Source organism: Sinohyriopsis cumingii, chromosome 4, assembly GCF_028554795.1.
Source record: "Sinohyriopsis cumingii isolate HCF-2022 chromosome 4, ASM2855479v2, whole genome shotgun sequence".
Taxonomy (NCBI): Eukaryota; Metazoa; Mollusca; class Bivalvia; order Unionida; family Unionidae; genus Sinohyriopsis; species Sinohyriopsis cumingii.
This window is the reverse complement of record NC_142964.1, coordinates 70,882,899-70,896,772: the sequence shown is the minus strand read 5'-3', so window position 1 is coordinate 70,896,772 and position 13,874 is coordinate 70,882,899. Positions and strand designations below refer to the sequence as shown.

The window sequence follows — 13,874 nt, the reverse complement described above, 5'->3', positions numbered from 1 at the left end:
ATATGACTGAAAAATTGTAATGCTTTGTTAAAATTTCAAAACACACAATCACAAGTCTAGCACAAAAACCAATGAGCCACTGCAGCTCCACTCTGTGGCTGATGTCTGTGTGCCACTTAGCTTTATACACTAAATCAAAAAGTAATAAACTTTTTTCATTCAGCACAATCACAATATGAGAGGCAGTACACCTCAAAAGTGGAAAACTCCCATCTTGTAAAAATGGAGTCCACTTCCTGTACTGTGTACATTAATGTGACAGAGTTACTTGTGACACCATTGGTGTTCACTTATTATATAACATTACCCAAATAATTTTTTAACCTCGCTCTGCATGTATTATGTTCAATACAGTACCCTGATCTGTCAGTGGATCTTGTAACAACACATCTGTTCTATACATCTCAAAGATTTCAAAATGTAAATAGAACAAACATCTACCAACAGATCACATTTTATATGGCTAAACACTAGATGCTTGATATACGAGAAGAAATACGAGATTTAATTTTTTAAAATTTAATCCACTATATTTCATAATTTATGACACCAAATAGTTATGCTGTGAATTTAATCTGCAACAGGAACTCTGCATTGATATGCTCACTGACAGCAGTTCTTAATGAAATTCTTCAACAATGAAACTGTCATGTAACAGTTCTGCCTGTTTTTCCCCTTCTTGAAAAATAATCTAGAGTAAATTATGATTATCAAATGATGCAAGGAATCTTTTTGTCACTGAAAACTACATTTTCTATTTCTCATAACTTGATCAAAATATTCTTTCAGTTTTATGAAGGGTCTTGTATAATTTTGATTTCACTTGAATTTGGACCTTGATTTTACTTTTGTGCTGTACTACAAAACCTTCGACTCAGCTGTTGAACTTTGTAGGATAGCAAGAAAAATTAACAGTAAAACCGGAAAGTATGACAAATGTGCAGGGGAATGTTTTGTGTGCATACAATGAAAATTATCTAATATCATAATGGATGACATTAAAACTTGGAAATTATAGACATTTACAAGTAATGACCATAATTAATATTATTTTATCAATACCATATTTAATGAGGCAATACATTTTATAGTAGGGCTGTCCTTCATGCAGGTTTCATCTTGTTGACATACGAAGTAAATTTGATATTTGGCATGGAAGACAGAAAAAGATTACCTAACATTTTGCATCAATAGTGATGGTCATTTTAAAACACAAATTGGCTAGGATAGAGAACTAATGATAAAAATATAACTGAAAGAATAAAGCTCTAGATTTGCATGTTATGATGCATGTTCTGTGTTTATATACCTTCAAGACACCTTTGTAAGTGAGACAAAACTTTTGTACTCAGATTTTTTCATACATGGTTACATAAATAAGGCAGAGAAAAATTTAAACTGTAAATGATAAACGAAGAGCTTTGAAGAAACTGTTGATAGGACAGTTGAGAATGTAATATCGTATATTTACTTCTGTGATGAATTTGCTTGCAAACTACACAGATCCTGATCTGCTGCAGCATAATGTGTCCGCAAATCAGAGTAAAGTTTTTTGCATTACTGATTTCTCCTAGCATACTTCATACTAATCAGATCTGCCTGCCTGTGCAGTATGCAACTGCAGATCTGTTGGCACTGTATTCAGTTGGAATCAGTTGAAAGCAAGTATAGACAATAGTTTCAGTTACTACAGTGGATTCATTTATTACTGTGGTTTGCCATTTTTATGCAGAAAATGGATTTGTATGGGAATGAGTGGCTCTATTTTGGGTGTGCTTATAGATTCCAATTGTTCCACAGGTAGATGAATTTGTTTCATTTTAAAAGCTGCATATATAAACTAAGAAATAATAATACAAATTGTTATAGCACAATTGAAAATGAATCCACTGCATCCTTTTCATTAAAGAAAGTAAAAGATGACCTTTTACCCCACAAAAAAAATTATAGCTTTCAAAATAATTGCATTTTGCATCTTATTTACTAACTTGTTTTATTAACATTTACTACCTTGATATTTTCACATATCATCAAAAGCTTTGATATTTTCACATATCAAAAGCTATTACATTATCTTCTTGGAGAATAAGTATTTATACCATGGTTTATACTGTTGACAGCAGAATTAATGTTTTGTTCTTTTTTTTTAAAGCCACCTTGTATACCCATGTTTACGTAATTAAGTGCACAAGCAGAATTTCTATTGGCAGCTCCCATTTGGAAGATAAATGCTCTCTCTGTTTATACATGCTGTTGACAGTACAAGACTGATGCCTAATGTATGAAATAGTTTAAAAATTAATCAGACATTTATCTTCATTTACATTTCAGCTTAATTGTTTTGGAGAAAAATCACTTCATTTGATTACCAAAACCATGACTTTTGAGGGTCTATTTTTTTCTTTCTAGAGTCAAATACAATGAATGGGTAACTGGCTGATTTTTGACAAATATTCTCATAAAATTAATGTAAATATCCCATTTTATGAGCAGACAGATTTAACCATACTGGCATATTTATTTGAAACAAGTACATTTTTGACTGAAATTTAAAGAAAGCCTAAATCAGTAGTCAGTTACCATGATTTGGTGGACTTAAAAGCAGATTATTTCTGTTATTTAACTTGCTTATGTGCCCACATCAAATAAAGGTTTATTATTGTTATTATTATTATTTTTATTGTTATTATTGTGGTATCCAATACTTGTACACATTAGGGTATTGTCCTCAAAAGTCATGCAGTTTCAAATATTTATTTTAAAAGATTTGACATTTTTCACATTCTCAGAAAGTATCATTGAAAATAAACAAGTCTTTTGAATACATGTGTATTATGAATTTTTAAAATTTATTATGGAGTAACCCGAACGTGAAATGTGATTATTTTTAGAGATTGATACTGTGCAGGCACTTCTGATTGCTTTCTTGCTTTTTTTTACATTTTGTTCCTACCGCTCAGGTGCCCTAGTGGTTAGAGTGTCCGCCTCGGATGTGGGAGGTTGTGGGTTTCGATCCCTGGCCAAGTCATGCCAAAGACTAGCAAAAATGGTACTACTAGCTGCCTTGCTTGGTGCTCACCATTAAGAGCTTTGTGCTAGGACTGGTCAGCCTGGTGTCAGGATAATGTGCCTGGGTTGGACATCATGCTACATGTCAGCGGCATGATGCCCCAGTGCTAGATATCACTATAAACTGCCACACTGCAGATATCATAGCGGATATGACTGAAAATTTGTTAAAGCTACGTTAAAAATCCAAATCACACACACATTTTGTTCCATAGCATTATAGTTGATTACTATCAGCAAGAAAATGGTTCATTGTTATCTAATTTGTAAGTTGTATATAGAGGCGTAAAATTTATTTATGTTGATAATTGCTCTTCGAATCGTCTGAGAAGGAAACGGTGATGTAATCAAGACAATGTTTGTCACTTGTCCAGAAGCATTTGTAATCATCATACTTTTATCCCAAAGGATCTTTTAAGGATATCATTGTATTCCAGCATGTTAGGGGTCATTAATAGGCCTACAAAGGGCTTGACCTTTGTCCTCCTCTACGTCATTACAAAACCAGAGAAATGTTCTCGGTAATAACTGAGCTCTCTTAGCATATCCATAACATAGCTGTTGTCAGGCTTCATATTCTGTACTAGTCATAACTAAGGGATCAAAAACTGAAATAATTAAAGAATCGGGTTTCATTAACAGATACTGTGGATTACTTCTTTTCTAGTTGTATTATTGAATGACAGTCTTTTTTTATTTAACAATGTACCAGCCATTTCTCATAATTTAACCTTTGTTAAAAAAAAACAATAAAAAAAACATCAGAATTGTTGGCTTGGTTTAAAGATGATGGCTGGCAGACCTAGTTATCCATTCAGCTGTAAATATGTACAGAGTAAGTCTTTGTACCCTATAGAAATGTCAGCATCTTAAAACGAGTACAGTAAATCTATATTAGTCAGTCCCTGGAGGGGGGCCCCGAGTGGCCGAGTGGTCTAAAGCGCTGTCCGTTAAGGATCACTGCCATCTCACCTCTGTCTGCGTGTTTGAGTCTCGAATTCGGCCAATGTGGGTATGTGAGAAAGCTTGCCAGTAGCTTCTCGAGGGTCGGTGGTTCTTTCCGGGCATTTCCCAGGTTCTTCCTCCACCATTAATACTGGCCGCCATGTATAGCCTATTGTGTGCTGAAAAATGGCGTTAAGCCCTGCAACAACAACAGTCCCTGGAGTCTTTTTGTTAAGATTTTCATGTTTAAAAAATGCATCACTAAACATATCACTGCACAAGTTATCTAGTGTTGTAGAATTGTTTTCTTTACATTTTAGCATGAAAGGAACAGGAGTTTTTAACTGTAAGAAATAAAAAGATCTCATTGCTTCGGAGGTTTTCTTATACATAACTCTATACAAGTTTGATTTAAGATGTATTAGTTACCCCACTCTCTTGACCTGCTTTTTTTCTTTTTAATGTTCCTTGTCATCCTCTAACAGTTACAAAGTATTCACTAGTAAGTACAAACAAATACAGCAGTCAGTTTGCTTTCTTATGTGCAGGCTTCCCAGAGGGAAGACAGCTATGAGGAGACCATCAGGGACTTGACACAGAGGCTGAAGGATGTAAGTATAGCATTATAAAGGGAGGTGTTATAAAGGGTGGTATTATTGCTCCATGATTGTTGTAGGGGTACATCGTACAAAGTGGATTTTATTGTGCAAAGTGTGCAAGAGAAGACTTTTGTTTAAAAAGGGGATTTTTCTGTAACTGCTTTACCAAGCAAGCAAGTAGCAACTCCATTTTATGTACTTTATTTAGGTTTATAATATTAAGAAAAACTTGATCTTCTGCATTATAAGGACACAGAGAAGCAAACAGATTTTCTTTTTTTATACTAGAGGTGATGACTAATATATCTGACTACTCTTTAGGAACTCTTTGGTGACTGCTGAATACAGATTTAAAAAATCCAATGAGAACCAGGTGAAGCCTGCCTTCTTTCTCAGGTTGCTTGTAAATGGTTTGTTTGCAGCTGCGCAAATGTGTACTGCATTGCTAGCTTTATCTTGTGACTGTCCGCAACTAACCTAGCAAAAACCTAAATTTTAGGATATAAAATTGATACAAGATTTTTAATAATAAATAATAGCAAGAGAAAATTGGTATGTTGATAAAGATGACAAGCTTTGTAAAACAAGACATTTGATAGCATTTCAGTATTTTAGATTGAGCATGCCACATTTTTTAATTACATTTATGAGAATATTGTACATTTTATAATGTGCTTATGCCCAAAAAAATGGTTGAATATACAGGGTCCTGGATGTTGAGAGACAAGATATTTTAGATAATTGCTGGATAAAAAAAATCTCCAGATTATAACTGAAACATTATACCATGTAGAATTAAACATTTGCAGATCATGGTGAATTTTCATTTTAGTATGTACATGTTGTACCACTTGCATATATATATTAATATAAAAACAAGCATACACACCTTACTGGTGATCATCTGAACTGTGCAAAAATTCACTTTGATTGATGGCAAAAAGATTTTAAATGAGAGTTGCAAGTTTCAATAAAAAAGTTAATGACATTACATACATGTATTTTGCTTTAGCAAGAAATCACTTGCTCAAAACTTGTATGGGTTCTGTGACTTACCTCATTTAAAATATTGTAGCTCTTCTTTTCAATTGTTGCGAGCCACAATTTGAGGAGGCAGGATTACTTACGAGTAACCAGGGCAGATTGAGTTTTGTTTAGCATTTTCTTTCTGCTGGCTATATTGTGAAATTTTCCTAAACTGGACACTGTGGAGACCAAAACTGGAGTCTGATTTATACATCAGTTTGATAATCATGTTGGGTCCAGTTTACAGGCGAGTTTGGGTTACCAAGTGGCCGATATGGGAAAGTTTAATTATTGCACTCCGACTTCTTTGTTCTTGCTTATAAGGTAATTGTCATTACTTTGTAATACAGGCACATTTAAAGTTGTTTGGAAACATGACAAGAACTTTCTGTTTGGTATGAAATGGTTTATTTTTAAAAAATATGGGATATTCAATCTTCAGCATGTCTGGAGAGACTATTTCTAAGTCGTTTTTCCCTTGATTTATTTTCTCTACTTAGAAAAAATACTTTTTATGACAGAAACATTGGTCTTTAATTTTTGGTTTCCTAAGAATTTGCTAAATTAAACATATATAAAATTGCCATGTTACTACTTTATTAACTCGGTTCTGTCAGACCTGAAATTTTCACTGAAATACCTTGAGTGAAATGCATCTTGAAGCATATTTATTTCTTATGAATTCCTACAAGGCTTAAGTTGTCACCAAAGAGTGTTGTTCCCATCTTTGTGTGTGTGTGTGTGTGTGTGTGAGAGAGAGAGAGAGGGAGTTGCAGGTTTCCTGATTCAGGACTGGAATAATCTCAAAATCCTTTACTAAACCAGAGATGAGTTATTCAGTTAATTATTTAAATTTGACCAGTTTAAGCTATGTTTTAAGCAAGTAACAAATGTTTTTACTTGCATTACACATTTCTATCTAGTTCATGGCTGCTGGACATGGATTTTTCCATCACTGCTAAACTCTTATCACAAACATTTTAAAATATCTTGGATCTCCTGGAGAAGCAAACTGCATGTGCTGAAAAACACCAATTTAAAAATAAAAATATACATAATTATGAAGCATGTATATGTTATGTTTGTTCTTCCCTCTAAAATAGAACCAATTTAAAAATAAAAATATGCATATTTATGAAGCCTTTATATGTAATGTTTGTTCATCCCTCTCGTTTAGGCTGAGAACCGTGCCACTGAGGCAGAGAGAAATGTTAATAAGTTGCAAAAGGAAGTTGACAGACTTGAAGGTAATGAATGGTTGCTTATCTCCCCTGTCTTGGTATCATGTTTACAGTTGCAGTAATGTATATAAAGCACTGATCATGAATCCAGCAATACATGTGCATCGTGTTACCAGTTACAGAATATATCATGTATAGATGATGAGGAGCATGGCCACATTGTGAAAGCATTATTATTCTAAAGCTTTTTTTAATTAAAAATAGTTAAAAAGACAATAAATGTGGTCATGTGATCCAGCATCTAAGTTTGTGTTGGTTTTTATTTAGTTATTATTGTTCTGTGTCAGTCACTATCATTTGTCATTGTTTTCAGCAAGTTCATTGTGAATAAAATTGGATATGACTGCAAAAAGGTTGCCTCAAAAGTATAATACAACCAACTGGTCAGTCTAATGACACTGATTTAGATTATGGGACATAAATGCTGTTAAGATATTTTTTTAAAAAACATTTTAAGTTTGGTCTGTCCACTGCATCACAATGAGCTTGTACCAACACTGTCTGCCAAGTTCATCAAAAATGTGCGGTTGAATTCAGTTATCTTCACCAAGTCACAAGACATGATAGCAAAAAAGTTTCATTTAAATGGGTCACTGAATTGGGGAACAAATATTGTCAAGATAATTATTTTATAATAGACAATTGGGAATATGATAACAGAATATGGCTACTCTGTCTGAATTTAAATGTAAAATTGGTAACAACAAACAATGCCATGCTTGAACTCCTGGTTTTGATGAACTTCATGAAAAACATTAACAGCTTGAGTCTGCAGGCATTGGCCTTGACTAAAATCTGACTTGGGGTTTGACCCTCCACCCCTCAGACATCAGGAGAGGAACATTCGGATCAGGAGACAACAGTCGTGGTTTACTCCTTCAGTAATAGGCAGATTAATAACCATTTTGCATCCTACACCTTGTAGAGGCACTTGCACAAGCATATAAGGCAATCAGGGTCATATGAGTATGATAGACAAACTGTAAGGTAGGTGGTCTCTATTTCAAAGATAGGGTCAGTGGCTTCAAGCCATCTTTTTTATTCACTCCATCAAAGTCTCTGTGCCATCCCACATACTCTTCCTAACTTTTGTACTGTTGTTTGGTGAGGGAATTAGATTCACTGGTTATTTGGGGCAGTTCTAATGTTACCTCTGTCCACAGAATACATTCCACTGCATCTATGATTTATCTTAAGAAAGCTGACAGCTTTATTAAGCTCAACTGACTTGAACTAATGTCTTGATTGGCTCATTTCAATGTAAAAAGACACTTTAAGAGAAGGCAAAACTAAAACTGTTGCAAACTGTACTTGAATAATTTTCTGCAAGAACAGGATGGCTCTGTTGAATGACAAATAATTTGTAAATAAATTTCTATTTTTGCATGAAAGATGCACACAAATTGTAAACTTGAAACTAGCCATTTTTACTTACAGCAAATGGCAAGCTATAGAATTTAACAACCAAAGATTATTTTAATGTTGGTAAGAAAATAACATTTGAATGTATGATTAAAAATTTGAAATATAACAAGAAGGACAAGGTGATGGCAAAATTTACAAACTTTTTGACAACAATATCGATCACTTGGTCACTTGAAGGACCTGCTCAATCGTTCTAGGATACCTTGGAAAAAACTCTGAAAACTACATAAATCTTAAGTAAAAATATGGGCCTGCTGTGCATAAAGTTTTCAAAGTTTTAATTTCTAACCAATATTCATTGAGATTTACCTCTGTTTCTTTCTAATCAGTTAAATGTTTTGGCCCTTGTCGGTGTGGCTTCTGGTAAGACTTGAATCAATTTCCTGGTACGATTTCATTTTCTTGTTTAGATATCATGTGCCCCTTAAAGGTATTATTTTAATTCTGAATGTCAATGTGAGAATGCAGTTCATTACTGAAATAAGAAAAATAATTTTTTGAACTGGAGCTTATGTTAAATAAATTTGACATCGACTTGCAGTATTAGTGTCAGAGAAAAGGTGTCTCTTCTCTATTAAAATAAGTTTAAGTTGGTGCTTTATATATTTGTATGTGAAGTAAAACAAAAGGCTGGAGAATGTAAATCCAATTCTGTTGTCGCTTAATGCCAGCTAATTGAAGATTTGGCCACTATTTTTTTAAATACAATTTATCGAATGACTAATAGTTAGAAGTGTAACTTCACTCAGATTAAAATATATGGTCTTAGATGTTGCTAGTCTCAGTTAACGAGTTGCAGGGTGGTACTGATCCTCATAACAACATTGAGGTCTTTCATTAGTCGAGGACAAAAATGAAGACCTTTTATCCAGTTTCAAGGTAAAGAATAAGTTGACACTTATGGAGTACATATGATGGGTGTGCATGTGCATGTTAGTTTGCAAATTAGGATCTGCAATTTCAAGTTTTGGTTTTTATCCCATTATTTTATGAACACGAGTTATCTTTTCATGTCAGTCATGAAACCAGATACTCTTGACAGATTTAATCTTCAAATCTGGAATACTGCTAACATTATTTTACATGCATCTTGCTTGTTTGTGACTTAGTTATCAGAGGTGAACACTGAGGCATTAATGTTTTATATTCAGGCAAGGTACTGCCTTTTATGCTTGACAGATTGTTGCCTAATTTACACTGAATTCGGAATTCACAATAGCACAGTTAGCAGAGTGTCAGACTCCCAATCCAACGATTGTGGGCTCAGTACCAATATCCACCCATGCCAGCCAGGTTGGCTGCCACATTGTGTACTCTGGAAAGGAATTTTGGTCCTATTTACATGGCATAATGAAGCCAGTGTGTTAAAAGTGCCATTAAAACCAACGGAACAAGACAAGATTCTACTAAATTTGGTTTTCTCATCATATGCTTTGAAACAGCTTCATTCAGATGTTGTCCTTACTATTTGATATAGTAAGTGAAGTTTTTCTGTTAGAAGTATCCTTTGCAGTATCAGCCTTCAAGTATCACTATGTTTTTCAGAAACAGGTTTGATTTATGCATTGTACATTTTCTTAAATGTCCCGATTTATTCAGATGAAACCAGATCAAACCTTGGAAGAATGTTACCATTGACCAATGCTCTATTGGTTTAATGGGGTAGGAAGGGCATACAGTAAATTGTAATATTTTAGCACCTTCAAACTTTAATGAATAAATTTATTGCAGCATGTAAGTTGCATCAAAATTTACGGTGTAATTAATAATCCTTTGTATCATTTTTGGCAAACAAAAGAAAAGTAAATAAAGCTTCTCTGCTAAATTCAAAAATATTTTGTGCTCTTTAGTAATTTTAACAATTATCAATGGCACTAAATAATCTCCTTGTCTCGCTGTGAGGTAAAACACAAAACCAAACCAAACCGATATAGCAGTTATGCCTCTTGTGAGAAATCTTGCTTCAAAATAAGAGTATTGATGTTGACTAACTGTATTATATGTTACCCATCTACTAAATTTAGTCGTTTGAATGCCATTGTGATGACCCAATACCCTAAGATTTTACTAATATAATATACGGGTAATATAGTTGTTGTCATGACAACTATATGCTCAGTAACAACAGTTGGTGGGTGATGTGGCTTGTTGTTTGGCAACCAATGTCTTGCCCATCCCTGTTGGTCAGTGCTGGGTCATGTGACTGCTTGTGTGAGAATGTGATTAGTTAGTTGAATTTTGCTTGTGCATGTTGTGTCTCCTTCCAGTTGACCTAGAGCAGTCCCGGGCCAACAATAGACAGCTGCAGGAGGAAATGGAACAAGTGATGAATGAAATGCAGAATATGTAGAATAGTTGATTTCCATAAAGGTATTTGTACCAAGAAAATATCAGCTGCAGAATCAGCAATTGCTGCTTATACAGTTACAACTCTTGTGCTTGGCATGAGCTGTATCCTAATATGGGGATTGAAACAGGAATGATGACATTTGTAAGATGTATTGTTTATTAGGAATTGCATTTTACCAGGTTCCTTGGGTTTTATCACCAGGCTTGAATTACTTTATCATTACTGGTTTGAATTACTTTATCATTACTGGTTTAAAATCTGGTTCAGATACTGTTACAAAGATATGAAGACTTTTGCTTCAACAAAATCTCTGCAGGTAATATCGGCATGGAATTTTCATTACAAGACTTACTGAGATGTCTAATTGGTAATAGATGAAAACTTTACAGATTTGACATCCAGTATGGCCACCACTGCATCCGTCTTGAAAATCTTGTTATAGCTACTCCACCGAAGTGGAAGGTCATACTGGCATGGGGGAGGGGTTCCACTGGAAGACAGATTGTAAGATTATCAGATTATCTGGTTGGGAATGAAAATGGTGCTGATCTGACCTCATATAGCTGCCACAATGAGCATATTGAAAATCTTGTAACTAGTTCTCCTGGATGGATGATCATATCGACATGGGTTTTCATTGAAGGTCTTCTAATGGGCTCTTACATCCCATATGACTGCTACAGTGGCTAATTTTATAATCTTGTATCTTAAGATTATCATATATGGGTTCCACACTTGTCACTTAAAAATAACAAAATGCTGTTGTCTGAAATCTTGGAAATTCCTGTCAGATAGTAGAGTAACAATACCTTCACATGTCTCTTGTTTACATTATTTTTTGTCACACTAAGTGCTTCCTTGTACATCATAATTATTGTGCCATTGAATTATGCTAATGCAAATGCTGAATATGTCTCTGTATTGCCATTGCTCTGTTTAAAATGATACTAGGTACTACCTGTGATCATTGCCCAATCCCATTTCTTCAGCTGGTAGAAATGTTATATCAGATGCTACATTATTTGGCAGTCTCTCTACAGAGTGGTATACCCTGTTATAATGAAGGAATACTATTATATGGCACGTATATCGGGTTATAATGAAGGAATACTATTATATGGCACGTATAGATCGGGTTATAATGAAGGAATAGTATTATATGGCATGTATGGATAGTGTTATAATGAAGGAAAATTATACGACTTGTATGGATGATGTTATAATGAAGGAATATATGGCTCGTATGGAAGGTGTTATAATGAAAAAATACTATTATATGGCAGGTGTTATAATGAGGGAATATTATATGGCAGGTGTTATAATGAAGGAATACTATTACATGGCAGGTGTGTTTATGGGTCCATTTTATTTAAGTGGTGAAAAAAAATGTATAATGTACTTCATTACAAGGCAGTTTCACTGTAACAGCATGCTCTCCGACTCCATTGATAGCATTATAATTGGGTAGTGCTGTAATTGCTTGTCCAGTTTGCTGCGTCATGTGCACAGAAGAGGGTATTCATATATTGCATACTTGCTTTCAGATGAGCTTCTATCAGAGAAGGAGAAATACAAGGCTATCAGCGACGAGTTGGATCAAACATTTGCTGAGCTTGCTGGCTACTAAGAAGATAAGACGAGTCTGTGACAAATTTTCTTTTTTATTAAAGTGCCCTCAATCAACATTGGCATTATCATTGAAATATTTCACTTTCTCTTGTCTACTTTTGTACAAAGAAATCTTAAGCAATTTTAATTTGTACAGCAGTGTATAGTATGTACGCAATTTTTTTTTAAAATGTCTTATCTTCAAAGTGGTTTTAAGAGTGGATCAAATTTGTCAAAGAGAAATGAACATGTTAAGTAATTTGAGTAATAATCATTATCCATTAAACATGACCGCTATGTGCGACAAGAGATCATTAGGTAGCTTATCCTGATCTTATTGTATGTATGTATGTTTGTAAATGATATGTAATTACAGAGATCTGCCTTTCAGGCTAGCCAAACCTTTACGAGTTTACTGTCGACCCACTGTAATGATCACATGGTCTTTTTTTTTTTTTTTTTCGTTGGGAGAAGGATATATAATCTGTGATGGTGTTTTGATTAATGTACCAAAAGATCTTTTGGTTTGGACAATGTTTCGATTGTGGGATTAGATTTTGAGTCTCTACATAATAGTACTGTAACCTCTAAAAGGTTTGGCAAAGGCATACATGGGCTAGAAATATGGCTAGAATTGGTGGATATGTTTTTCTTAGATGGTAACCATCTCACAGTCTAAGACCTACTTAGAATCCACGGTTATTTTTGGTTCATCTTGTAAGCCAGTTCTTGGTGTCCTTGGTGAAATCTTTGCATACCTAATGGTAAACGAGTTGTTTGATCGGCAATATCCAGTCCCTAATATACCCTCATTCTTTTTTTTTTAAAAATGTTTTTAGCTTTAGTAGTATCCAGCAAAGTTTGGTCACAGTTCTGGCCCTCATGTCACTGCCAGATGATGTATGTAATAATAATACTTCACAAAAAAATTTAATGATATAGTACTAGATGCATTATTTCTGTATATTGAAACCTACATAAATCTAAATAAGCAGCCCTTTACTTGGCACAGCTGATGTAGGCTGTAGCATATCTATACAATTTTTGTGTACACTTTATACAGGATTTTCTATTTTGTAAAGAAAATTGATACCAACTTTACATCTTTTGTCGTTAACATTTTTATTGAAGTTTAGTGTATTTAACATTGTTATTCAAAAGTATACAGATCTTTGGTCTCGTATTATAACATGCAAGTCATGATCTAATTACTTAAGTTGTGTAGAAAGTGTCTTCTTGCTTCGCCTACTGTGCATTGTCCCTGGATATTGCCAATTTGGATTTAACCTTCAATAAAAAAAAATCACACTAGTGCCATGCTTTTGTTGTTTTTAATTTTTAATTTTGATGAATGTTCAGCATTTTTATGCTTTCAGACACATTTTTTTTGTTTTCTCTCTATATCATTTTAAACCTTTATCTCGTAGAGTGTATGGCCTTTTAGCCTTTTGATACACATGTAGCAAAGTTACCCAGTGCAGTGTGCAATAAATAGAACATCTGTTACCTATTAGACTCCATACACATAGGCTTGACCGTTAACTGTTAAGCAGTGTAGTACAGTGGAACCCTGTTATAATGCGATAATTGGGGTCCAACAAATTGGATCGC

General features: G+C 34.1%; 1 protein-coding gene across 12 annotated transcripts in view; it reads left to right on the top strand.

Moving 5' to 3' along the window:
• The window catches only part of LOC149801425 (tropomyosin-like), a 60,997-nt gene extending 47,422 nt beyond the window's left edge, over window positions 1-13,575 (top strand). For 11 of the 12 annotated variants that reach the window (XM_089955546.1, XM_089955545.1, XM_089955544.1 and 8 more), the window contains 3 exons: window positions 4,563-4,625; window positions 6,817-6,886; window positions 12,200-13,575. In XM_089955546.1, coding sequence (XP_089811672.1) covers window positions 4,563-4,625; window positions 6,817-6,886; window positions 12,200-12,282 — 216 coding nt within the window. In that variant the 3' untranslated portion in view covers window positions 12,283-13,575. Of the gene's footprint in view, window positions 1-4,562; window positions 4,626-6,816; window positions 6,887-10,572; window positions 10,676-12,199 lie in introns of all 12 variants that reach the window. The other variant, XM_089955537.1, reaches the window with a different exon arrangement.
• The last annotated feature ends 299 nt before the right edge of the window (window positions 13,576-13,874 follow it).